The 24,545-nt window shown below is 34.9% G+C and overlaps 5 protein-coding genes across 8 annotated transcripts in view; 2 read left to right on the plus strand and 3 right to left on the minus strand.

The window, feature by feature from the left end:
• Window positions 1-3,519: 3,519 nt before the first annotated feature.
• Window positions 3,520-5,152, minus strand: LOC118266948 (uncharacterized). Its single transcript, XM_035580611.2, has 4 exons — window positions 4,904-5,152; window positions 4,640-4,732; window positions 4,350-4,486; window positions 3,520-4,085 (listed from the first exon to the last, which is right to left on the minus strand). Exons 1-4 carry the CDS (start codon window positions 4,950-4,952, stop codon window positions 3,540-3,542), a joined length of 825 nt encoding a protein of 274 aa, XP_035436504.2. The 5' UTR covers window positions 4,953-5,152; the 3' UTR covers window positions 3,520-3,539.
• Window positions 5,153-5,358: 206 nt separating this feature from the next.
• LOC118267148 (uncharacterized) lies at window positions 5,359-6,770 on the plus strand. The gene is made up of 2 exons (XM_035580959.2): window positions 5,359-5,724; window positions 5,800-6,770. Exons 1-2 carry the CDS (start codon window positions 5,439-5,441, stop codon window positions 6,603-6,605), a joined length of 1,092 nt encoding a protein of 363 aa, XP_035436852.2. The 5' UTR covers window positions 5,359-5,438; the 3' UTR covers window positions 6,606-6,770.
• Window positions 6,771-6,775: 5 nt separating this feature from the next.
• On the minus strand, window positions 6,776-8,177 carry LOC118267149 (uncharacterized). Its single transcript, XM_035580960.2, has 4 exons — window positions 7,890-8,177; window positions 7,640-7,735; window positions 7,414-7,550; window positions 6,776-7,332 (listed from the first exon to the last, which is right to left on the minus strand). The coding sequence occupies exons 1-4, from the start codon at window positions 7,942-7,944 to the stop codon at window positions 6,799-6,801; spliced, it is 822 nt and encodes a 273-aa protein (XP_035436853.1). The 5' UTR covers window positions 7,945-8,177; the 3' UTR covers window positions 6,776-6,798.
• A 307-nt stretch (window positions 8,178-8,484) lies between these two features.
• Window positions 8,485-18,637, plus strand: LOC118267339 (ATP-binding cassette sub-family F member 3). Its single transcript, XM_035581275.2, has 12 exons — window positions 8,485-8,689; window positions 8,881-8,986; window positions 9,616-9,784; window positions 10,288-10,502; window positions 10,892-11,155; window positions 12,366-12,566; window positions 13,010-13,192; window positions 13,616-13,789; window positions 14,296-14,470; window positions 15,686-15,866; window positions 16,699-16,919; window positions 17,591-18,637. The coding sequence occupies exons 1-12, from the start codon at window positions 8,617-8,619 to the stop codon at window positions 17,744-17,746; spliced, it is 2,118 nt and encodes a 705-aa protein (XP_035437168.1). The 5' UTR covers window positions 8,485-8,616; the 3' UTR covers window positions 17,747-18,637.
• A 69-nt stretch (window positions 18,638-18,706) lies between these two features.
• The window catches only part of LOC118267337 (cerebellar degeneration-related protein 2-like), an 89,115-nt gene continuing 83,276 nt past the window's right edge, over window positions 18,707-24,545 (minus strand). For all 4 annotated transcript variants that reach the window (XM_035581274.2, XM_035581273.2, XM_035581272.2 and 1 more), the window contains exons 2-6: window positions 24,145-24,257; window positions 23,169-23,317; window positions 22,610-23,050; window positions 22,360-22,534; window positions 18,707-20,747 (exon numbers count right to left, since the gene is read on the minus strand). In XM_035581274.2, coding sequence (XP_035437167.1) covers window positions 19,311-20,747; window positions 22,360-22,534; window positions 22,610-23,050; window positions 23,169-23,317; window positions 24,145-24,257 — 2,315 coding nt within the window. In that variant the 3' untranslated portion in view covers window positions 18,707-19,310. The remainder of the gene's footprint in view (window positions 20,748-22,359; window positions 22,535-22,609; window positions 23,051-23,168; window positions 23,318-24,144; window positions 24,258-24,545) is intronic.

The raw sequence follows: 24,545 nt of genomic DNA on the forward strand, positions 1-24,545 counted from the left end.
GATTAAAACAGCTGCTCATAGAGATTTTCAACTTTTAGTCGATTACACTTTCATAATTATGTATTGTGAACTATGAATTAATAATTCCTTCAAAACTTATTTTATTTTTGCGAAATACTCAATACAAGTCAGAAATAAGCCTGATTATCTTCTACTTTTCTTAAATTATGTCTGTAAAAAGAATTTCGTAACGAGAATCGACTCGATAGTATTTGTACTTAACTAAAAAACAAATGTGTATAATTTTTACTATCCACGTTATTTATTAAATGTATTGTTTTAAATAACATTTTAATAAGAATTCTCTGGTAAGTATTCTAATACTAATCACGAGTCGTGGTCATAGTCAAGACATGGCTTACGGTGCGCATGATGGCGCCATTAATAAAAAAGAACAGTATATACAGGGTGACTTTGAATTCGACGTATTCCTCTCGGGAGGTGATAATACAACTAATTTCCTACAAAATTAGCCCTGAGGTCCTTGGGCGGAAAGTGGCTAGTTTCTGAGATATTCAACATTTTTGGTTTTGGTAAAAAAATCCCGAATTGATTACAAAAACATCAATAAATAAAAAAATACTGGTTGGATTTTAGTCGTTTTAGTTTTAATCAGTTGCCAATACATCAGTTATCATTTATAAATACTAATAATGGCACAAATATCATTCGTTTTAAAATAGCAAGTAATTTCCTATCAAATTTTGTTTTGTGTCACTAATTTGGTCGATAGAAAACTGGATTTATTTCAAAAAAATATATGACACTAAGCGTACAAACTATTAGAAAAACTTCCTTGGTTTATTAGCTACCCAGAAACATAAAATTATTTACAACATTCTCAAAAATAAATGAATTAATTGATGATAAGTAGAGTGTAAAGAGAAAAGGGCAATTTCAAAAACATCTTTATTTGCAATAATTTGTTCAAAGTAACCTTCCCTACGACGAATACATGCCCGAACACGCTTCCTTATCTCTATGACAGTCACTCTTGGACTGAATATCGTCATTATCTTCAAATATGTTTTGGAGAAGAATTTCGATACACGGCCTATTCCGTTTGTATACAAGGGACTTTATGTAAAAATCAAAAGGCGTTAGGCTCTGGTCATTGTGCATGCCATGTAGTCATGTAGGGGACAGCCCTGTTAATCCAAAGCCTGAAAACCGATGTATCCAACCACTGCCGCACAGTAGTTCGATAGTGCACTAAACAATCGTCGTGTTCGAATAAACTCATAATCTTGTTTCTAAATTCAAATTTAAAACAATGATCCTAGCTCATTACTTAAAAATTCATCTTAATTCTCACCATTTAAATTATTGGGTGAAAAGTAGAGCCCAATCAAGTCATTATTAATAATACCTATCGAAACATTTGAATCAAAACCGTATCCGTGGACCTGCTGGTTTTGCTTTTTTAGATTTCGTTGACTTTTTTGGGGCTAATAATGGATATTGTGATAATTTGATCAGAGCACTATCGATCTACTGTGCGGCAATGGTAGATTGTCTCGGTTCCCACGTGTTATATTGACAGGGCGGTCCCACTACATGACTACATGGCATGCACAATGACCAGAACCTAACGCCGGTTGATTTTTACATAAAGTCCCTTGTTTATACAGACGGAATAGGCCGTGTATCGAAATTCTTCTCCAAAACATATTTGAAGATAATGACGAAATTAGACGCATATTCAGTCCAAGAGTGACCGTCATAGAGATAAAGAATCGTGTTCGGGCATGTATTCGTCGTAGGGAAGGTTACTTTGAACAAATTATTGCAAATAAAGATGTTTTTGAAATTGCTTTTTTCTCTTTACACTCTACTTATCATCAATTAATTCATTTATTTTTGAGAATGTTGTAAATAATTTTATGTTTCTGGGTAGCTAATAAACCAAGGAAGTTTTTCTAATAGTTTGTACGCTTAGTGTCATATATTTTTTTTGAAATAAATCCAGTTTTCTATCGACCAAATTAGTGACACAAAACAAAATTTGATAGGAAATTACTTGCTATTTTAAAACGAATGATATTTGTGCCATTATTAGTATTTATAAATGATAACTGATGTATTGGCAACTGATTAAAACTAAAACGACTAAAATCCAACCAGTATTTTTTTATTTATTGATGTTTTTGTAAACAATTCGGGATTTTTTTACCAAAACCAAAAATGTTGAATATCTCAGAAACTAGCCACTTTCCGCCCAAGGACCTCAGGGCTAATTTTGTAGGAAATTAGTTGTATTATCACCTCCCGAGAGGAATACGTCGAATTCAAAGTCACCCTGTATTTTGAATTCGAATTTTTGTCGTTATAAAACAGGCCGAACTGGCATTGTGCCTAAGTTTGTACTTGAAAAAATGCACCTATAGGATATAGTAAGGTCCTACCTACTTGCTTAGCAAACGGAGATGTAGAGATAAAAGAAAATATAGCTTTTCAAGTAGCTTAGGCGCTTTGCACATGGAGCAACTATTGGAGCAACTGGCAACTGGCAACTAGCTGTTTACATATATTTCAATTGAACCGCGCACACATAGCAACTCGAGTTTCGAGTTCCGGTAATCGTCAACAGTTTTCAGTTGCTGTAATCGATGACTAAGATAGTTCCTAATTGCCGCAACTAGCAACTGTTAAATTACCGGTTTTTACCCGACTGCGCCAGAAGGAGGGTTATGTTTTTCGAGTGTATGTATGTATGTATGTATGTATGTATAATTGTTTGGCACGCTCTGCAGCCTAAACGGCTTGATGGATTTTGACTTGAGAGGTGTCGTTGGATTCGTATTTACTGTGATAGTGACACTGGATATATCAAAATAAAAAACATAAACCTAAAAAAAATAAAATAAAAAAAGTAATTTAAAAAACAATTTAAGCAGTCGGGACCCATTCTAGAAAGCCAGCCGTATGTGCCCTCACAATGTCTTTATATTAAGAATGGGTCCCGACTGCTTAAATTTTACGATGACTTTCTTGTTTTAAGGTTTTTTCATTTTAATATTATAAAGAAACGCAGTCGGGTTTTTAGTTTTTTAAATTACCTTTTTTTTAAAGTTGCCGTCGACGGCGACGACGTAATAAAATGAGAACAAGTGCTGCTTCTTCGATATCCATTGTCACACTGAACGCTGCGTAGATTTAGCAACTCGGTTATGAAAGTTGCTCACAGATTGCCATAAAATTGCGGCAAACGTAAACGTTATAGCAACTATCAACTTTATACAAGAAACTTTTAAAATGTTGATAGTTTCCTCAACTTAAGTTGCTCCATGTGCAAAGCGCCTTAAATTATCAAAGAATAATTAACGAACAAATCACAATAATTAAAATATTCGTCATATAAAAAAAAACATCTTAGCTTTGGTGAAGAAATAAAAAATTATAGCTACGCCATTGCCCTACAGTAAGTATAGTTGTAGGAGGGTGTGGGTGGTATAAAATTTAATATGTTAAATAAAAATTTGATGAACAAATTAGAAAATATAAAAAAAATAAATAAACTTTAGTAAATGAATTTAATTCTAATATCTTTTACTAAACATTTCCTTCAACAATTCACATTTTTCTCTTTCTATCTGCAGTGTTTCTCTGTATTCTTTTTCTTTTAATTCTATCTTTTTCAATTCTAATGTCTCTTTTATTTCTAACTCTCTTCTCCGTAGCTCTAGTTCTTCTTCTCGCAATTTTAAATTTCTGTCATAGATTTCATCTCGCCATTGCTTTTGTTCCTCTTGTCTCTGCAAGTATTCTAACCACTGCTTTTCCAGTTGAATTTTTCCTTGGAATCTATCACTTTCTATTCTGTTGGCCAACCTTATTTTCCGCATCTCAATAACAGCTTTGCTTTCTTGATTCATTTTAGAATTCTGATCATTTCCACTTCTATTATCTTTCTTTTTATGTAAAAGTTCTGTTAATGCATAGGAATCACAGTCAACATGGTACTGTGAATAAATGTCGTTCATGATTTTAAAGTATTTGAATTTATCATGCTGTCCGCTGTCAACACATTGTTTGTATTTCTTGGTGAGGGCATTTATTTTCCATCTGACTTGATCTGGAGTCATCTGAAAGAAAAGTGATTGCTAAATTTTACTGTTACAAATATAATTGTACACACTGACAACAGTGAAACATAACATTGTGAGAAAACCTGGACTTATAATAAAATTTATAAATATAACTTTGAATTCGCCAACCCACATTGAGCAAGTGTGGTAATTAATGCCCAAACCTCAGTGCAAGAAGAGGCCTTGGTGATTGATTAAATTTAAAAATAACTGGAGCCTAATTAAACTCATTGGTTAGTTAAAGAAATGTATGTTAGATACCTCAATTCCATATTCACTTAAACTTTGTGATATAGCGATCCAGATCCTGGTTTTCTTCTTTGGTGTTTCTAACATTTCTAATTTATTTTCATACAATTTTAAAAGAGTAGTTGTAGCATTCAATGTCCATACTGCACCTGTGAATAATTAATTTCATCATTATAATCATTTCAGCCACACAGTCCTTACTCAAAATAGGCTTTGCTTCTTTGTCCAAAGAATTCAGGACTGGCTGGTTATAAGCAAATTAGAATTGGAATAATAGAATCTATCAAGGTATAGGTACTTACAAGGTTTTTCTGTACCATCACTCAGTTTGCCTTCTGTATTTCTAGTATTTACATCACTGGTGCTTTCACAGATTTCCAAGTTATCTTGGGAAGCTAGAAAATAAATATAGAACTTGATTTAATGTTTATTCAAGATTATATACATTTTATGCTTGCATGCAGTTTCATTTCTGCAGTTGATTAGCTATACTCAAGCTTGATACTGTGTATAGTTTTTTCACATAAATAGTGCTTTTGAGAGTTAATAAATAAATATTCTCTTGCCTTCTTCTAAAATACAGTATGATGCGTCAGTAGCTTCGCAAACATCCATTTCAAACAATTATTTATATAGAAGTTTTCTTTGAAATTAGGTAGTCAATGGGATTTATGATTTTCACTTATTATAATATCATTGATAAAAATCAATCACAAAATGATGGGTTAGATCTCGATAAAGCATATATTAAAGATTGTAATACTAATCCTGAATTATGAAATTTTATCAATAAAAACAAACAGCAGTGACAGTGAAGATGAAATTTGACGTCCCGTTGACGGATGTGGGATTAGCTTGACACTTGACGTTGACAGGTACGTCAAAAGCAGCTGTCAGGAAATGTTCGGGTTTCTGTACCACATACTTTGAACATTTTATTTTATTCATCTCTTTTTTTCACACAAATAAATAGCTCTATCTCCGTCGCTCGTCGTCAATGTCAACATTCAACAACAATCAACAGCACAATCATTTTGTAGATTTTAAGATTTAAATATAAATAAATGTTGTTTATTTATCAAAATATATTACTGAAGTAAAATGGATAAACAAAAGCTTGTTCTTTGGTTAACTGAAACCGCAGTTAGTAGTGACGAAAGTGATTCAAGTGAATGGAGTGATGTTTGTACTGTAAAACAAGATGTTTCTGAAGATGAGGATATGAGTGATGCTGATGAAGACACACTCTTTTTCCCTTTAATGCAGTATTTAATAAGACTGAGACGGAAACGAGTAGATGATTATTTACACATCATAGACTCATGGACAGATGCGGAATTTAAAAATCGGATGAGATTATCTAGAAAAACTGCGTACCGGCTCATTGGTAACTGCTGAAGTACAAATCAAAATACACAAATCGTTTTAAGACAATATAAAAATAATAATAAATTTGTTTCAGATGAACTGGAGAAGTCAGGATTTATAGCCTCTCATAAGTTCGGATTAAAGCCATTGGAACCTAAGCTTTGCTTCTACATATTTTTATCTTTTATTGCAAATTCAGAGCCACTAACTCCAATCGCAACAAGATTCGACATTTCTATCTCATCTACATTCAGAGTTATAAGGAGAGTAGTTGCATGGATACTTACCAAATTAAATGACGCCATAAAGTGGCCTCAAACATTTGAAGAAATAAGTTACATCTGTGATGCATTTCATTCTAAGACTAGAATTACCCATATGGTAGGAATAATTGACTGTACACATATTAAAATAGAGAAACCCAAGAATGCAAGAGAATATTGCAATCCTAAAGGATACTTTTCTGTGATTCTTCAAGCTACAATTGATGCAAACCTTAGGTTTACTAATGTGTTTTGTGGAGAACCTGGCTCTTCTAATTGTACTAGAGTTCTGAAGAAGTCACCATTGTATAATACTGCATCTCAAAATAGAAATGCTCTATTTCCACATAATACCTTTCTAGTAGGACATTCAGGTTATCCCTCTTTACCATGGCTGATGCCACCATTTAGAGAAAACAAGAGATTAACACCACAACAGAGGGAATTTAACTCTTTACATTTATCAACTAGAAAATTAAGTGATAAGGCATTCAGTCTGCTCAAGGGAAGGTTTAGGAGAATAAAACTATTTACTGTGTATAGAAATATAGCCTTTATAACAGATACCATTGTAGCTGCATGTATTTTACATAATTATTGTGTCAATGAAAATGATCATTTGGAAGAACATGAATAAGTCAAATTTGGATATTCACACTTTCAATTCAATTGTAAAAAATATGAATTAAGAGAGTAATGTAAGTATTATCACATAAATAAATAATTATTATAAAAATTTGATCTCACATGTAAGATTTGAATTTATGAACAGAGTTGTATTATATTGCATATTTCATTTATAAACAAATCAGCTCAAAATTATTTTGTTTTTATTGCCGCATCAAATCTTGATCAGCCACCAACTTTCTCAGGAGTGCACATTTTTCCCTCTCAATTTTCAACATTTCCTCTTGTTTTTGTTCTTTCAGTTGTAATTTTTTTAATGCTAATGATTGCTTAATTTCCAGTTCTTTTTTTCTTAATTGTAATTCCTCTTGTCTCAGCCTTAAGTTTCTTTCATATCTTTCATCTCTTAATTGTTTTTGATCTTCTTGTTTCCTTAAATAGTCTAGCCATTGTTTATCTAATTCTATTTTTGCCCTCCTTTCTGCCCTCAACCGCCTGAAAGGTGTTGAGCCTTTGAGGGACATATTTCTTTTATTTTTATCTTTGTCTAAATCATCTGACCCTTGTATAACACCTGAGGCTAGTCTGTAAGTACCAGTATTATCACTGTATCGCCCCAGAATTTGATGCATTTCATTAAAATATTTAAAACTCATTGCTCCTTGTCCGTTATCAATGCAGTCTTTATATTTTTTTGTAAGAGCATTTATTTTCCATCTGACTTGGTCTGCTGTCACCTGTAATATAATATGGTTTTATTAACTCTTTAGTCTAATATTTTAAAACAGCACAACTTGAATACAATTAAAAAAAAATACCTCTACATTCAATGATTTTAATTCTTCTGCTATTGAAAGCCACATTTTAGATTTCTTTTTGGGGTTGTCGAGCATGTGCATTTTTGTTTCATATAAACTTAAAAGCATTAGTGTTGCATTTTTTGTCCAAATTACATCTGTAATATGAAAAACATAAATAAAATGACAGAATAAATGAGAATATTGTTGATAAACAAATAGAAGACAAAAGTATATAGCTACATACTTTGTTTATTAGTTTCATTTACATCTGTTTCTTCCTGAGTTATAGTATGACTGTGATTATATGTTGCCATAGCCATGGTTGGTTTGTATGCTGCAGCTGAAATACAGTAATTATATACCTAAATTAGCAATGTAAACAATGACCTATGTTCAAAATATTAAAAATTCATTCATGACATAGAAGAAAACATAACATTAGTTATATAAAATCTTCTACTTGACAACTCAGTTTGTTTTGTTTGTTTACTCACATTGGTTGTCCAAAATAGCCAAAACAGCAACATTGCTATCAATGTTTTCATCCATTTTGTGTCGAGTATTTGGGCGTTTTCCAACTGGTTACAGACAAGACACAGTAATGGTTTTAAAACTTCATTTATGCGAACATGGTTAGCTGTGTCTAAGGAATTAGATGTCAAATAAGATCCACTTTATGTATAAAATTTATTACATTTGCTGTATTATCTCATAATAGCAAATGAGCTGAGTAAAATAATTATTGAAAAAACAATTCTCCTGCACAGCGTTCTCTAATTCGTAATGTCAAAATTATTTGACAACTCCTGGTATGAATGTCCATAGCAATAATTTATCAGATATTGAGCATTAGTACTTTTTTAATAGTCGACTAAAAGTTCAACGGCTTTGTTAATATTTTTAATAAATCATTTATTAAAATGAATATTTTTTACTAGCTCAATGTTTCTTAAAATCTTGGCTATAATTTGTGCGTAGAACATCAAAAATAGTTAGATTTTATTATTTTCGATAATACGTTTACTTTTCACCTTGTTTGAATTGGTATCTATGCGTTTTATAATGACATTGACAGTTTATCTAATTTGCTTGACATTCGTTTGCTCGGTGACGTGACGTGACATCGGGCGATTTGTGCATTTGCAGAATTGCATTTAAAAAATAAATTAAATAAATGTTTATTTAAAATAAATCATCTACATTTACATTAATAACATAAACATGGCAAAGTGCGGTGACTTTATTAAAAGTCAATTCCCACTTATTGATGAAGAATTGATGAAATATGTTGAAGGTATGTTTTCTGTAGGTTATAAAGAGAAATATTACTTTTTATTTTTGAATTATGATTATATCGTCCTTAAGCATTTAATCTAGAGATATTTTAAGGGTTATATTAGGTATATAACCGCTGGATGTTCACCGATTACTGTAAGTTATTTTTATATTTAACTTTTGACAATTAATTAATTTGGTTTCTTCCAGACATACTGGACAGCAGTGCTGGTGAGTTCGAAGACACGGAAGAAGTCTACGAGGCAGTAGGAGAAGTACTTCAAGGAATCTCTGAAAAATCTGAAAAAGATATAAGGTTCATTCACATTGCTCTTATATTGCCATAATATTGCACAATTATTGATAACTAGGGAACAATTGTATCCTAAGTTATCATATGTGAATTGTTACACAATTTAAATGTAACAGATTACACAATAGTGTTTTGGGTAATAACAATAATTGGTTTGGGTATTTTCATTTCATTTAAATATTTTCTTCTTACTTTTGCTTAAGCTTCTAACTTTTGTTATACTTAATTTCTTGACACAGAATAGACACTCTTAAGAGTAGAAATCATAAAGATTCTTATTAGTAAATAGCAAGTGTTATATGCTTTGATTCTAATATAGCTTCTAAATCATGAAACGAAAAACCTTTTAAAATTATAAAGCTTTATGATGAACTAGTGGCTTCACACCTGCATTCTCATTGGATAATCATCATACCCTGTCTTTATACAAAATATCAATAAAATCTGTTCAGTAGTTTCAACATGATTGATAGATTCACATCTAAACGAACAAACAAACATTCACATTTATAATATTGGTGTGATATACAATAAACAATAAAATAATTTCGAAGCATTAATTACACGTATTGAGAAGATTTAACAAGTTACAAATGTGTTGTTATAACTAATACATACATTTCTTTTAACAGAGACATATGTGAAAAGCTGCTGCATATGCTTCAGCCTGACAAACCTGGCAGCAGCAATGGACCTCGGAAAGTACTGGATGCTCCAATACACCTGGCTTCCATGGCCGCACCTGTGACAGAAACTGAGGATCTACGAAGTATATGGATAAATACTAGAGATGACAATTTGGTAAGTTGTGAAGATGTGTGTGTAATGTGATGTATGTAGAGACTATAACAATGTAACCAAGAATTGTATTGTGAACCTAAAGTGTTTAGGTATATATCCAGAAACACAGGTGTCTTAGTTCAGGCAGCTTATTTTGTAAAGTTTAAGCAAAACAATGTTTTACATTATTTTTATAGAGACTACTTCTACTTCTTTACATTCCATTACATTAATTATCGCATTCATTTGGAGTAATTGATTAAAATATAATTATAAAGGACATTTTTATAGCAAGTGCTTTTAAAAACATGTCCAGCAAGGCTAGATTTTCATTTATTTGATTCTGTCAGTGTTAGACAAAAGATTATATTATTCAACAGCTGTAATAATATGTTACAATTAAACCACAATACAATGTCTTCCATAAGTAGGTACTTTACATACTTACAATATTATGGAAACTTTATAATTATTTTAATCACATTGTCATACACATCCTGTAATTCCCAAACATTTATTTACAGAAAGTTGATGCAAAGAAATTAGAAAAGGCTGAAGCGAAATTACAGCAGAAACAACAGAAGCAGAAAGATTCGAAGGTACCGAACGCAGTGCCTGTACTTCAGACTGCTACGGCCTCACAAGTGACGTCAAAGAAAGATAGTAAGTTGGAGGCTAAAGGAACTAACAGAACTCAGGACATAAGGATAGAGAACTTCGACATAGCATATGGTGACAGGTGAGGACTAATTCTGCTCAAAACATAGTGCTTTTTGTGACATAAAATATTCTTACTGAATAATTTGTATATTGGTAATTATCTGCACACCACACCCTTTATTCCCTAAATGAGTAAGCAGAAGGCACATTCTTAGTAGTTATTACCTACTTTTCCTACTAGTCGTCGTTCTTTGGGGCGAGCTTATTACGTACTCTGTATGATTTCAGATTATTACCTAAATAGAAAATATCAATATTGCTTTGTCTCAACACAGATTGAAACTCAAAACTCACTTCTCCAATAAGACAGCATTAAATATGATATTAATATACTGCTATCATAAATTGTCAGTATTAATAGATTATATGTATTTTAGCAACTTCTCTATCAAACACTTTTTCTTACAGAGTATTACTACAAGGCGCCGACCTTGTCCTTGCATTTGGCCGACGGTATGGCCTAGTGGGACGCAACGGGCTCGGCAAGACCACACTCCTTAGGATGATTGCATCCAAACAATTAAAGATTCCATCCCATATATCAATTCTACATGTGGAACAAGAAGTGGTGGGGGATGACACCGTAGCACTACAGAGTGTCTTAGAATGTGATACTACTAGAGAATATTTGTTGAAACGTGAGAAGGAAATCACTACTATGATTAATACTGGGTAAGTCTTTACAATATAATCATAACACCTTTTTTCCATATTCCATATTTGTTTATATCGATCCAGATCTGGAGATTATGAATTAAGACCGGGTATTAATTTTGGGTATTAGCCTAGTTGAACGAACGGTCCTATCTTTGCAATGAAGTAACATCTCATATATTATCTTCATTGACTTCAAAATCTCATGTTTATTTTCTTTTAACTACACCGAGTTTAAATAATTGCCTTATTTGAGATTGTATATTATAATCAGTATCCTTAGTATGAGTTTGCTTTTTTCGACTCGATAAACCGAACGCGGTCTCGTTTCATTTTCGTTCAACGTAAAGCAAACTCGTACTAAGGGTACTGTAAGTCTTTGTTTCGCCTTGTCGTAAACTTGTTTACCATGGAAACAATCATAATAAGTACATACATATTGCATCCCATATTGCAGACTGTATAGGTCTCGTCCAACCATTTACCTGTTTGCTAAGCAACTTTATAATAAGACAAACGCAAACTGGAAACTGATGCAATCTGAAATTTATATTTCTTCATCAATACCTGTTATGGTATTATATTAATTTACATAAATAATACTTGAATAAGTGAAACTTAAATTAAACATACATATTACAATGTTTTAGTTATAACTTTAGTACAAAATGAATCTAATAAATGTGAACTGCTAATATTGATTTATGTATCTTGTAATGATTGAAATAAACCGTAACATTTTATACGTTTATAGTATTCGATATGGGCCTAAGTAGATTAAAACATATGGATAAATAAGGTAACATAACCTATGTTAGAGAATAGAAAATATGGTTAAGGATAGTTGAATATTAATAATTGTTCTATATGGCGTGACAACTTTTGTCTTGACTTAATAGTTTCGTAGCTTAACTTTATCATATAAGATAAAGTAAAGACCAACTACGTCGTTTCTACATATACAAAGTACCTACACGCGATATTTCAAATCAATATATCTTCAAAATTATTTGTTTCCGTAAGAAAATAAAAAATGCGTGTCTAATGTCGTAAAACAATCTAAAAGACGGACATTAAAATAAAAATTAGTCATCTAATTAAAACTCTCAGGGTGCCGCTAGACATAGATCGCTTCCAACGCCCCGGAAATCAGGAAAATATTATGTTCAGCAGTGGATATCTTCGAATGGATGAAGTTGTACTAAAATATTACTTTATTTGTCCCCAGATCAACAGACCCTAGCCTGTCAAATGAGCTAAGCGACATATACGCCCAGCTGGAAAACATAGAGGCGGACAAGGCGCCGGCGCGGGCGTCGATCATCCTCAGCGGTTTGGGTTTTACACCGGAGATGCAGACCAGAGCCACCAAGACATTCTCTGGAGGATGGCGGATGAGACTTGCACTGGCCCGGGCTTTGTTCTCTAAGTAAGTTTTTTTTTTGTTTAGAACTGTATTCTCTTACGATGTTATATACCACACCTAAGTTTATCACATTGTTGGTTGAAGTTGTTGAAGAGAAAGTATTCATGTCTTGTAAGAAAAAAAATTTGAGACATTCTAAGTGTTGTTTATGACAAACATAATACTCTTAATTCCTGTTTTTGGTCTTTACCACGGACAGGTAAAATAAACTAAAAAAGAAGCAATATGTTCTGAGTTTTTGATAAATAAGGTATTCTTGTTGTGACGAAACCAAAGTGGCAATCAGTTTTAACCCATACACCATGTTTGTCAAAGATCAAAAGGGAACTTTCCAATTCTCTATTTTAAATTCAATCTTAAAAGACTATCGACATACACAGCAAATTCAAAAGTAAGTAATAAAGCTTACAAAAATATTCGTATCTAAAACAACAATTCTCCCACAGACCCGATCTCCTCCTACTCGACGAGCCGACGAACATGTTGGACATCAAGGCTATCATCTGGTTAGAGAACTACCTGCAGAACTGGCCGACGACGCTACTGGTGGTGTCTCACGACAGGAACTTCCTCGACACAGTGCCCACAGATATCATGCATTTACACACACAGAGGATAGACACTTACAGGTATGTAAGTTTTTAAACTGATATGGTCACTAACGCTATCATTAGAACTTAAGACGGGGTATGAGTTTCCGATATCCCGTCTTAAGTTTTAATGATAGACTTACAGTTATGATTTGAAACAGTATTTTTTTTTTATTAACCATAGGTAGCGTTAATATCAATATCTTTATCGTAGTTTATCGATTTAGCTGTGCGGTTTTTCTACCCAACTACAGGGTATAAAAATGCACCTGCTTCTGATTGAAAGGTTTTGAAGTCATTCAATCAATATTGTATCTGTACCATTGTTGAAACCAGTGGTATACATCCAACTAATCACGCATTTGATAAATTTCTCTCAAATGTTTTCTTGGTTCTTGCGATACAGTAAATGTAACTATAAAAAAATTAAATATAATTTAACAAAAATGTTCCTGATTCCAGAGGTAACTACGAGCAGTTCCACAAGACGAAGACAGAGAAGCACAAGAACCAGCAGCGCGAGTACGAGGCGCAGCAACAACACCGCGCGCACACGCAGGAGTTCATCGACCGGTTCCGGTACAACGCCAACCGCGCCTCCTCCGTACAGAGCAAGATTAAGATGCTGGATAAGCTGTGAGTATGATATTCAGTTTAACTATTATGTGACATATTACATGATAAAAATATAACTATACTCACAATCCTTTTATAAACGCCACGTCACGCCTTTTATCCCTGAAGAGGTAGGCAGAAGTGCACATTATGGCACGTAATGTCGCTATACAATGTGCTTCTTTACGCCATTTGTGTTAAGAGTCCCATGTATAGGTTAATAATATTTAATAGGTTTATAATATTGATTGTTTTTATAAAATTCCTATGCATTCCTGACTTCTAAGCTAGGTTCCGACCTGTGTTTCGAAAGTACTTAAATTACAGTTCAAACGACCACTCCACGCATTAATATGCGTCCCGTTGTGACTTGAAACTACATAGTAGAGCTTACTGACAGTTTTTCATTTTTAGACCCTTTTTGGCAAAAATATACTTTTCTATTACTTTTATGGTCTGGCGTGTGTAAACAGTTTCTTTATATTATAAATAGTAATAAATAATTGTATCTTTCTACCCATTTACAGGCCCGAACTGAAACCGGTGGAAAAAGAAATCGAGGTTGTTCTTCGGTTCCCTGAGGTGGAGCCACTCTCGCCACCTATACTACAACTGAATGAAGTCGGATTCTACTACACTAAGGAAAGGATTATATTCTCAGATGTCAACCTTGGCGCGACGCTCGAGTCCCGAATATGTATTGTAAGTATTAGCTGTTTGAGTTTAATTTTCTCTGCTTACCTGAATTGGAGACAGGCGTGATGTTTTAGTGTCTTGTCCTCTTAGTTCAATGATTGTAAGACATGGCCATTAAAGAACGGGTCGTTAGTTTGATTTCCGTGCAGACTTTAAAAACCAAAGCAAGGTATTGAAAGTAGTTCATTCAATTTTTGTTTTCAGTAATATAATGTTACGGATTTCCAAATTATGCTGTGTGTTTGATTAGGCTATTTAGCCCTCTGTTATTATGAAACCTGTCGGTCTTGATGTATTGATGAATATAGTTGAGGCAATACAAACGTCGAAGGACTTTACAATGCAACACAACTCGGATAAGTGTGAGGAAGAGATCTGATAAAAAATACTTATGACAGTTGCGCTTGTAATGGGCCCAACTATAGTGGATAATATTAATCGAACATGAGCTGAAACATCGAACCTTTTATTTGATAGTAGTCTCAAGCTCTCAAGACATTTCACGTGTTCCGATCATTTCAATCAATTAAATGTAAAGTACCATAATTAGTTCCATTGACTTAACAAGATTACTTAAATTCCATGAATATTAAGATCTCATTTCATGTCATGATCGTTTTATTAAATAATTATATGATTCGTGAGAAACACGTTACAATGAGCGGCCCTGATTGACAGTTTAAAGGCACGGCAACATGAATCGTCTTGTAAATGGTTTCTGTTTTACCCGACTACACAAAAAGGAGTGTAATTGCTGTGGGAACTAGTTTGTTATTGACTACAATAGTTGAGATGTAATTTCGTGTAATGATTTGATTATAATGCTGTTTTTGTTACGTTTTCATAGATTGTTATGTTTTGTTGTATTAGTTATCATAAAGAAAGAAAGAGGTATATAGGATCATAAAGATTTTTGGTGTGCCGTGTATTTGTCTATAGGGTCGTTGATTGCTAGATTACTCAAAGTAGTACTTTAATTTCTGAAATTCTTTAGCAAATTCGGTCGCATTATGCAAATAGGTCTTACGAAATTAATAAGTTAACTTTATCAATAATGACTATCCCTCAGTGAAGATTGCATACAAATCTGTTTAGAAGTTTTTCAGTTTATTGTATGCAAACCTATAGACTTATGGACCGAAGATTTAGTTTTATTCTATCTAAATACTTACTACAGTTACTACTTATAAGTTACTAATTATTTATTACGCATTATTCTAGGTTGGTGACAACGGTGCCGGTAAGACAACGTTATTAAAAATAATAATGGGCATACTGTCGCCCACCAGTGGGATACGGAGCGTGCACAGAGGACTGAAATTCGGCTACTTCTCCCAACATCACGTCGACCAATTGGAAATGAACGTCAATTCTGTAGAACTCTTACAAAAGAGCTATCCAGGTATGTAAATATGTACCTTATTATCTAAAAAATAAAGTGCATTTCAGTTTGTTTTTACTTGAACTATAAAGCTCATTTTAGTTTGTTTTTGTTGTTGCTATTTCTTAAGAAGGTTAATTGATTCGTTCTGCACGTTGAGACATTTTAATTAAAGAGCTACCTTTTTTATAAGTGTTTATGGTTTATTTTTGTTTGTATCGGTTTTTGTGTGTAAACGAATTTAGTGTTCTTAAGTAAAAACTTTGATTGTTATTTGTTGAGTTGTTTTGTATCGAATTTTTCCTGTAATAAGTGGAAAAATCCGGTTTAATTGATGACTTGTTTTGAAAATACTGATACAATGTAATCATTGCCATTATCTCTTTGATGGCCTCGTTTCTCGAGTAATAAGCGAGATTTCTGAATAAAGGTTTTTTTATTTGATTCACGAATTGGACAAAGTACTATTGGCATTTTTCATTTTTCCAAAAATCCTCGTAGTAGCATATAATCCGGAACTATGCTTGGCATATAACAATACTATCTCCCCCTATTACATGAGGCACATAACATAACGGGTCAATTATTATAATTATGCATTCTATAATTTTATTATAACTTTCGTGAGACATATTAAATTAATTATCGACTTACTCACGTAACTGTTTGACGAGCACCTCGACTAGTTTCAAGTCATGCTAGAGGCTCATATTCATGAGCAACATTCCGCGATTGTCCAGTCCAGTTCATCGTCAAACAGTTATTTCACTAAGCCGACAACTTAACAATTAATTTATGAATTCTATGTAAAATTATTTCCAAATCATTAACTTAAATACTTATCCGTCTGCAGGTAAAACGATAGAAGAATACAGAAGACAGTTGGGCAGTTTCGGCGTCAGTGGCGACCTCGCGTTACAAACGATCGCCAGTTTGTCCGGAGGGCAGAAGTCGAGAGTGGCGTTCGCGAGGATGTGCATGGGCAACCCCAACTTCCTAGTACTCGACGAACCTACTAACCACTTGGATATCGAGACCATTGAGGCGTTAGGAAAGGCTATTACTAAATATACGGTAAGCTATTTTTTATCCTGTTTTATTAATATTTTGTAATATTGAAATAAGACTGCATCTATGCCAGGATGTTTGCAACGGCCGCTGCTGATACTTATCGAACAGACTTCAGTACCCTTAGTACGAGTTTGCTTTACGTTTAAAGTAATAGAAACGAGAGCGCGTATGGCGCTCTGATTGATTGGTTTATTCGAGCCGGCCAATCAGAGCGCCGAAAGCGCTCTCGTTTCGATTACTTTAAATGTAAATCGCAATTATACTAAAGGTATGTTGTTGTTCAATTAGTTAACATATTGGATTATAGCTAAAATTTTCAATTATGGAACTTATAACATAATTGGTGCATAATAAGTATTATGGTGCGTCTACATGAGTGGCTCATGAACTGTGTTTTACTAGATGTGGCCACCATAACATTATATCCGTTGCCTACTTTTTCGAAGTATAATATACGTAACAACCCTATTACATGTGAAAAGAGGGTGTACATTATACAACGGCATTACCTACATGAGATGGGATAAAAAGCGTGACGATGCATAATTACGTAACAACATTCATTCATATAACACTACCCATTTAAATAAACAAAAGCTATTATTCTTTTGTTTTATTTAACCCACTATTCCAAGCATCCTATTGTTCTAACCAAACAATATCAATTATTCCAGGGCGGTGTTATTCTGGTGTCTCACGACGAGCGGTTAATACGAATGGTCTGCAAGGAGCTATGGGTGTGTGGAAACGGCTCCGTGACTAGTATAGAAGGCGGATTCGACGAGTACCGCAAGATTGTCGAGAGAGAACTAGAAGTACAGAATAAGTAGACCAATTATAGCTGGAATTGTAGTTCTGTGTCGTGTCGCACGTGTCGCGTTTGTCGTGTTGGGGTGAGGTCACAATATCTTTTCGATGCGGTTAAAATCTACGACGTCATTGTAGTGAAATGTCTCCTCTGTCAAAAATAAATTTGGTATTTAATACTTCTATTAAAAACTCTTGAAATATTCAGTTATATTGAAAATGAAAACGATTAATTTGTTGATATCTTAGTTGGTAGTTTAGCAAAAATATTGTGTCATCTATCTTTTTCATAGAAAATTATTATTTTTGAATTTGATCAGTTAACAACCCTATTTCTAATACGTTGTCGTATCCTAAGTATTTGCCTGTGCGACGTCATCGTAAGTTAGTATTGTGGCCTCACCCTTAGTCAATGCATACCTTTTTGTAGGCTGATTATTATATTAATGTGTGTTACGGTGTGAAGCTCTCGCTTTCTCCCCTTCTCCTAGACCGTTCTGCTATTAAAATACTCTTCTAATATTTAGTCGATTTTAAGTTTTAATTGCTAGGTATAGAGCTCTTTTTGCTTTCTTTTCTTTCCTTTTTCGAATTTCTAGTAATTATGATGACAATGATCTAAATGATATTTAACTTTATTAATTTTACTAATTGTATAAAAATCTTCTTCTAACTGAATTTTATGAGTAACTCTTATATTTTTACTTATAATGTATTGTATTCAAAATTATGTTTAGACTTTAGAGTTCTTTTAATAGCAGCTCGGCATAATATTTCGATGGTGACATTGCCAAGACGACACGATCGTACGACACGACACACTACTGTCATTCTCGCTTATCGCAATTCACACCTACACATGTATACATTATATCCATGTAAAAAGTAACCTTAAATTATATCGTTGTAATATATTTAGCGTTTCATTAATTTATACTTACTTCATACTTATACACATGGTTCTTGAAGGAGAAATGAAAAACTTATTAATATCAATGCAAATTTTTATTTATACCTTCAACCTCTCTCTCACTTTGTCTCCATTAAATACTTCCCGCATACATAAAACGCGTTGTTCGAAATATTCGAAAATATCGATGGCAATTAAAAAAAATATAATTAACTTAAAAATGCATATTTACAAATCAATGATCAAATACATAATATACAATTAAAATAATGACTAAAATAGGAAGAAATTAAATTATTCAATAGAATAGAACGAATTGAACTCAATTTCAGGCAGTAAAATAGTACAAACTATCTCGAGACGTACAAAGGTGCTCTGGCTAAATGCAAGAATATTTCATACGAAATAAGTTGACGAACGTGATATCGGAGGGAAGGGTATTGTGAAAGTTCAATAAATTAAAATTGATTATAGGAATACATACATAAATATACTGGTATACCACTATACCGGTTATTATGGCAATTTGTGATTGTGAATTATATAGGTAAAAATTAAAAGTTACACTACCAGATCACAAATACTAATCTAAATTACTTATGTCCAGTTGGCAATGACAAATGGCTGTTGATCACTCGACTCTTACTAGAGTAAGAGGGGTCGATGAATTAAAATGTTTACTGATGTTTCTTGCGCCTGGGCTTAGTTTTGTCGGCGTTCCTCAATACTTCTGCGTAGGAAAGCTCCAGCTTCCTCAGTTTGTGTATTTCTTGTGACGCCGTGCTCTGTTTGATGTCCCACGAGTCGGTCTCGGGGTTCCATCCTTGGTAAATCTTGCCCGTCCGGCCGCTTGCGCTGGGTGTTGGAGAATTCATGTTCCTGTTGTAGAACTGTAGCGTGGAGCCGTTCCACTCGCTCTCGGCTGCCCTGACAAGGGGACTCGCCTCAATCGGCCTGTAGTCCCTCCTCTTCTTGTTCGATGACTTCTGGTACGTGATCTTAGGTGGCGACGGGAATACTGGAGAGTCTGCGCCCTGACGGTCTTGGCTATGTTTTCGGTTGCGATGTCTGGACTTCTTTCTAGTGGCCGCTATATATTCTAGTGGCTGACGCACCAACGGAGTCAGGACTCGTTCTTTGTCTTCCTTCTTTTCTTTATCGGTCTCTCTTTCTTTCTCCTTTTCTTGCTCCCTTTGCACGCTCTGGTCTCTCACTTTGGAGTGGGTTTGCTCTTTAACCTGGCGTGTGGTGCTTGGTTTTGGCTTCTCCGTGGTGCTTTCCGCCACTGGTTTGTTCTCTTTGTTACTGTTTTCCTCCTTTTTGACCACTTCTGGCTGAGGTTTCTCTTTTTCCTTCAGAGTTGGTGTTTCAGGCATGGTGATATCAGACACTGGAATTGATTGTTCAGACATCACAGACGAAAATACGCTCTGCGTATCATCAGTGAAGTTGCCGGGCGCTTCCTCGTTGGCGGGAGTGACGGGTGGAACCTTGCCCGCAGTGGTATCATCGAGGAGTGGCAGTTGCTCTCCATCGTCTTTGTTCTCCGCCGCCTTCTTAAGGATGGTAAATATTTCCTTGAATAGTTCGCGGTACTCTGGCCTGTTGCGGAATCGACTGTCCATGGGACTAACGTCATCGTAAATACTGAAACGGTAGTCCTCACCGTCAGCGATTGTGCACAGGAAAGAGCCCGGTCGCTCACGTTCCGTCTGCGTCGCTTTGTTGCTGGTTTCATCTGAAAATCCGGAGCTGGAAGTCTCTGCTTCCGAGAAGTCCGGAGTTTGTATAATCTTCTTTCGAGAAGTGGTATCAACCTTCTTTGTTTGGCCGACTCCTTTCTGTTCCTCACCGTGGCCGCTTTCCTCGTCAGTGTCCTTGACACTGAACTGACTGTAGTCTCCGGACGTTTGTAGTTCGTCCTGCAGAGACAGGGGACCGCACGGGTTCTGGTTGCTGGGCAAAGTGGTGGGTTTGGTCTTTCTGATGTTCTTAACCTGCGACAGTTGAACTTCTAAAAGAGCCTCGTACTTTTGCACCAGTTCTCTGTAAGGGTTATCGTGGCCATCTTCTTTGTTCGCCCATATACCTTGGAGTAACTTTTCCTTGGCATTCTGTAAAGCAATAGGGTTATTGGTTAATATTCTGAAACCAATGAGACTACAGTAACAAAGTACCTTGTAGTAGCACTTGTGATGTGTTGTAAAACATGTAATGCTTTGTTATATGACTGTGTTGATATTATTCGAATGAAGTTATTTCAACATGGGCGCCGGCAGCATGGTACAAAATCTAGACGTATAGAAAGTATTGAAATTTTGGATACGCTTTTAGTAACCTTGGCCAGTATCAAATCTCAAGCTGCTAGGCCATCACTAAATTATCTTATACGACATCAATCGAGGAAAGGATGGCTTAGGACTGGCCTCATTCTAGTCCACTTGCCATATTATCTTAAAATCTAAAGGTCTTAATATACATTATCCCCTGGTGGAAATATATTTGTCGATTGACGGATATCGTGAATTAGCGTAGGAATGACATTGATTAGGAATAGGTTCATTTATAAAATATTGGCCTAAAATACTCAATGGTTTGCTCGACACAGGAGGCGTTAAGGTATGGATAGCTCATCTTATAAACGAGAGGTCTTTACTATATAGATATGCTTTGAGTTTCAAATTGCCAAAGGTCTTTCTGACGGCGCTCATGTATTTGAAATAAATGTAAAGTCAACAAAACTGTTACTGAAAAAGAAATCTAAGTTAGCAAAGGTTTACAGAAGAAAAATGAACTTCGAACATGAAAATGATCTTTGGATAAAAACAAATATTTAATCAACTTATAATTAAATAGGAAAATTATAATGATTAGTCAAAAATACACCCATTACTCCGTGATGACGTGATTAGTAAAATATTAATACACAAAATATTTATAATTTATTTATCATTTGCATGTTAGGTACACAAAAGCCGTTACGATGTGTTATAATTAACATCACTTATTTTTATAGTTATTTATGTTATAATTATATTTTCTGAATACCATAAGTTTTAATATCCCACATCCTTATTGTACCCACATATACACAATAAATCACACTGACAATGTTAGTTACGAAGTGATGTTACCAACTATTACACTTCGGTTACCGCCACCATTGAGTCGTTCAGCGTGCACTATTCGCGTTTAGTATAAAACGAGTCGGTAATGGACGTACCTTCGACTACATACGATATATCCAAAGAAAACTACTGCAAATGCGCTTCATAATGCATATGCAAAGCGTGATCAACAACATCAGGGGCAGTTGGAAAAGCTTTGTCGCCTAGAAACGAGCGAAATTCATATGAGATTGTTGGCGAAATCCGAGGCCAATGTTTTATTTATCCAACACGATCATCTCCGGCGGGAAAGTGGGAAAGTGGTTCGTGTATCGACTGTTGACCAGTAGCATCAACAGTCTAGTACAAATGAATACTGTATGGGTCTGTCAATGGAATTCCACATTGTACTACACATTGATTAGTTTTAGCGTGTTAATGATGTTAGTCGATTTGCGTATTACGCAGAACTGTGAGTTAATGTTGTTACACAAGACAAGAAAATATAAGGAAGATTAAATGTACACGTTGTTAATAACAGAAAAGAATTTCTACAAAAAGATAATAAAGCTATAACAGATTCTTTGAAGACGTGCAAGAGGATAGTCCAAATACTTACGTCGAATTTGACAAGTTTGTTAGTAACAAGATCTTCCCGTGGACTGTCCTGGCCAGATGGAGGGAGGATTAGAGAGCTGATTGCGCTTCTATCATCGTCGTCTCCGTCTAGCATGGAGGACATGTCGTCTCCTCTCTCCACGCCTCTTAGGCATCTTATGCATAGTTGTCCTTGTCTGCAGAAGAGAATGACTTTAGACATTTGCCAATATATCTAATTTTAGACAGCGAAAGATTAAAGTGTTCCTTACCTGACTTCTTCAAGGATAGCGAATTCCTCATGCATGGACTTGGGTTCATCTTCTCGTTGTTGCCAGTTCCTGAACTGGTCGTTTAGTCTGTTGTTCTCCTGGATCATTGACGCCAACTGTTCTTCCAGTTCCGTCACCCTTCTCTGTTCTTGTGCAAAGGCTACCTTGCTCTCTCTGAGTTCATCGCTTAGCCTGAGTAAGTCCTCGTCCTCTTTGGTCAGTTCTGGAAGAGGTGCTACCGTTTTGATCGGTGTACTGTTTACATCAGGCTTCTTGACGCTTAGAGTAAGTTCGACTGATTTCTCTTTTTCTTTGGGTACTTCTACTTCTGGTTTCCGTTCTGCCCTTCGCCTGGAGATCTCCAGCTGAGCGTTCAGGTCATCGACAGTCTTTTGTAGATCTTCACATTTGTTCTCAAGTGACTCAATATTGGCGCACAGACTGTAATCAGAAATTGATTTGTGAGTCATGGTTTAAGCTGATTAGATAAAATGGGGTGAGGGATTCCGGAATGATAACCCTGGCTGATAAGGAATAAACATCTTTGTAATTAACTTACGTTTTAATGTGTTTCTTGTCGGCGGCATGGTCGACAGCTAGCCTGTGGTTGGCCCGCTCCAAGTCTTGAATGCTCACTTCCAGTTGTTCATAGATCCTCAACCTGGAGTCGTTCACCTCACGGAGAGCGACCGTCTGTTTCGTTAAGTACTGAAATAACAACATTTATTTACATTATAATTCAACGTTACTAAAATGTTTTGAGGAATAATTATGTTATTTACTTTGAAGTACTTTTTTGTCGTGGAACTGGTTTGAATGAAATTGTTTGTTTATATAGCTCTGGCTGTTCATAGTGTATGTAATTACAGGGTATGAAGTTCAAATGGCAATCAAGATCGTCATTATGATTTACATATTATATTGTACCTGTGTATGACTATAGGGATAATGTGCCTATTACCAATAACTGCTTTGTTATTGTTATGGTTATTTTAGATGCAGATTGTTTTATATCGATATGCCATTTCCATTGTGGTTTATAATTAATATTCCGTCATATTACCGTTTATTAGTGCTGCAATAAAGTTCCCTTTTGCGTGTCGTCACTCTCAAATCTTTCGTGTGGGAATTGAACCCATAAAGCAACAACAACCTTTACAACTTTACGATGTCTAGACCGACTATTGCGTCTCTCGATTTCAAGTAGCTACGTACCTACATAGTCTACCTACTCGTAGGAGTCGTAGGACAGTTAGTACTTTTTTTTTAAGGGGGGATAATCATCTAATGACTTCTCCCGCCTTGGGCGAGGCGAGAGGGATTGTCTGACTCTTACTGACTAAAAACCACCCTGTTCCTACTCCTGCTTTTTGAGCCGGAGCCCCGGTAAACTAAGTACTAGGTAGGTCCGCAGCTCCGAAATGTCATTTAAGTACCTACATCAGTTCTACAATTGTTTTCAGGACAATCAGTACTTAGGAATAGTTTAGGTAACCATTAAATACTAGAGTCTCAAGTAAGGTAGGTCTGCTTACCTCGATTTCCTGTGTTTGATCTTCAATGATGTTCTGGTGCTGACGCAGAGCTGTCTCGAGTTCCTTGTTCCTTTCCAACAGGGTTTTGCCGAGTTCTGCTGCCAACTGCAAATCTGTAACCAAACGAAATTCAATTTTAAAATCGGTGAGATAAGGTCTTCTGTTTGTTGTTACTTTATGGGTTGCTTATAAAACATTATTACCGACATAAATATGTGTTTTTCTGAAACTTCATTTTGAACGCATACTAGTCAACGTCAACTAGAATAAAACAGCAATGAGAGAGTACCAATTTAGACCATAGCTATCTGATTATTACGTGACTACCCTATTATGTTAGTGTTAATTCATCCATTCACAATAGATAATAAGTACTAGGTGGTCTAGAGTCTAGACGGACA

The sequence above is a fragment of the Spodoptera frugiperda genome, chromosome 23 (assembly GCF_023101765.2).
Source record: "Spodoptera frugiperda isolate SF20-4 chromosome 23, AGI-APGP_CSIRO_Sfru_2.0, whole genome shotgun sequence".
Taxonomy (NCBI): Eukaryota; Metazoa; Arthropoda; class Insecta; order Lepidoptera; family Noctuidae; genus Spodoptera; species Spodoptera frugiperda.

Excerpts from the sequence above, each read along its gene's own strand:
- LOC118267149 (XM_035580960.2), bottom strand. The coding sequence starts at position 7,944 with ATGGATGAAAACATTGATAGCAATGTTGCTGTTTTGGCTATTTTGGAC. Across the intron at positions 7,551-7,639 it reads AAATGAAACTAATAAACAAA|ATGTAATTTGGACAAAAAAT; the intron begins GTATGTAGCTAT and ends TTCATATTACAG. Across the intron at positions 7,333-7,413 it reads TAAAATCATTGAATGTAGAG|GTGACAGCAGACCAAGTCAG; the intron begins GTATTTTTTTTT and ends ATTATATTACAG.
- LOC118267339 (XM_035581275.2), top strand. The coding sequence starts at position 8,617 with ATGGCAAAGTGCGGTGACTTTATTAAAAGTCAATTCCCACTTATTGAT. Across the intron at positions 9,785-10,287 it reads ATACTAGAGATGACAATTTG|AAAGTTGATGCAAAGAAATT; the intron begins GTAAGTTGTGAA and ends ATTTATTTACAG. Across the intron at positions 14,471-15,685 it reads TCGAGTCCCGAATATGTATT|GTTGGTGACAACGGTGCCGG; the intron begins GTAAGTATTAGC and ends GCATTATTCTAG.
- LOC118266948 (XM_035580611.2), bottom strand. The coding sequence starts at position 4,952 with ATGGATGTTTGCGAAGCTACTGACGCATCATACTGTATTTTAGAAGAA. Across the intron at positions 4,487-4,639 it reads TGATGGTACAGAAAAACCTT|GTGCAGTATGGACATTGAAT; the intron begins GTAAGTACCTAT and ends AATTATTCACAG. Across the intron at positions 4,086-4,349 it reads TAAGTGAATATGGAATTGAG|ATGACTCCAGATCAAGTCAG; the intron begins GTATCTAACATA and ends CTTTTCTTTCAG.
- LOC118267148 (XM_035580959.2), top strand. The coding sequence starts at position 5,439 with ATGGATAAACAAAAGCTTGTTCTTTGGTTAACTGAAACCGCAGTTAGT. Across the intron at positions 5,725-5,799 it reads AACTGCGTACCGGCTCATTG|ATGAACTGGAGAAGTCAGGA; the intron begins GTAACTGCTGAA and ends AATTTGTTTCAG.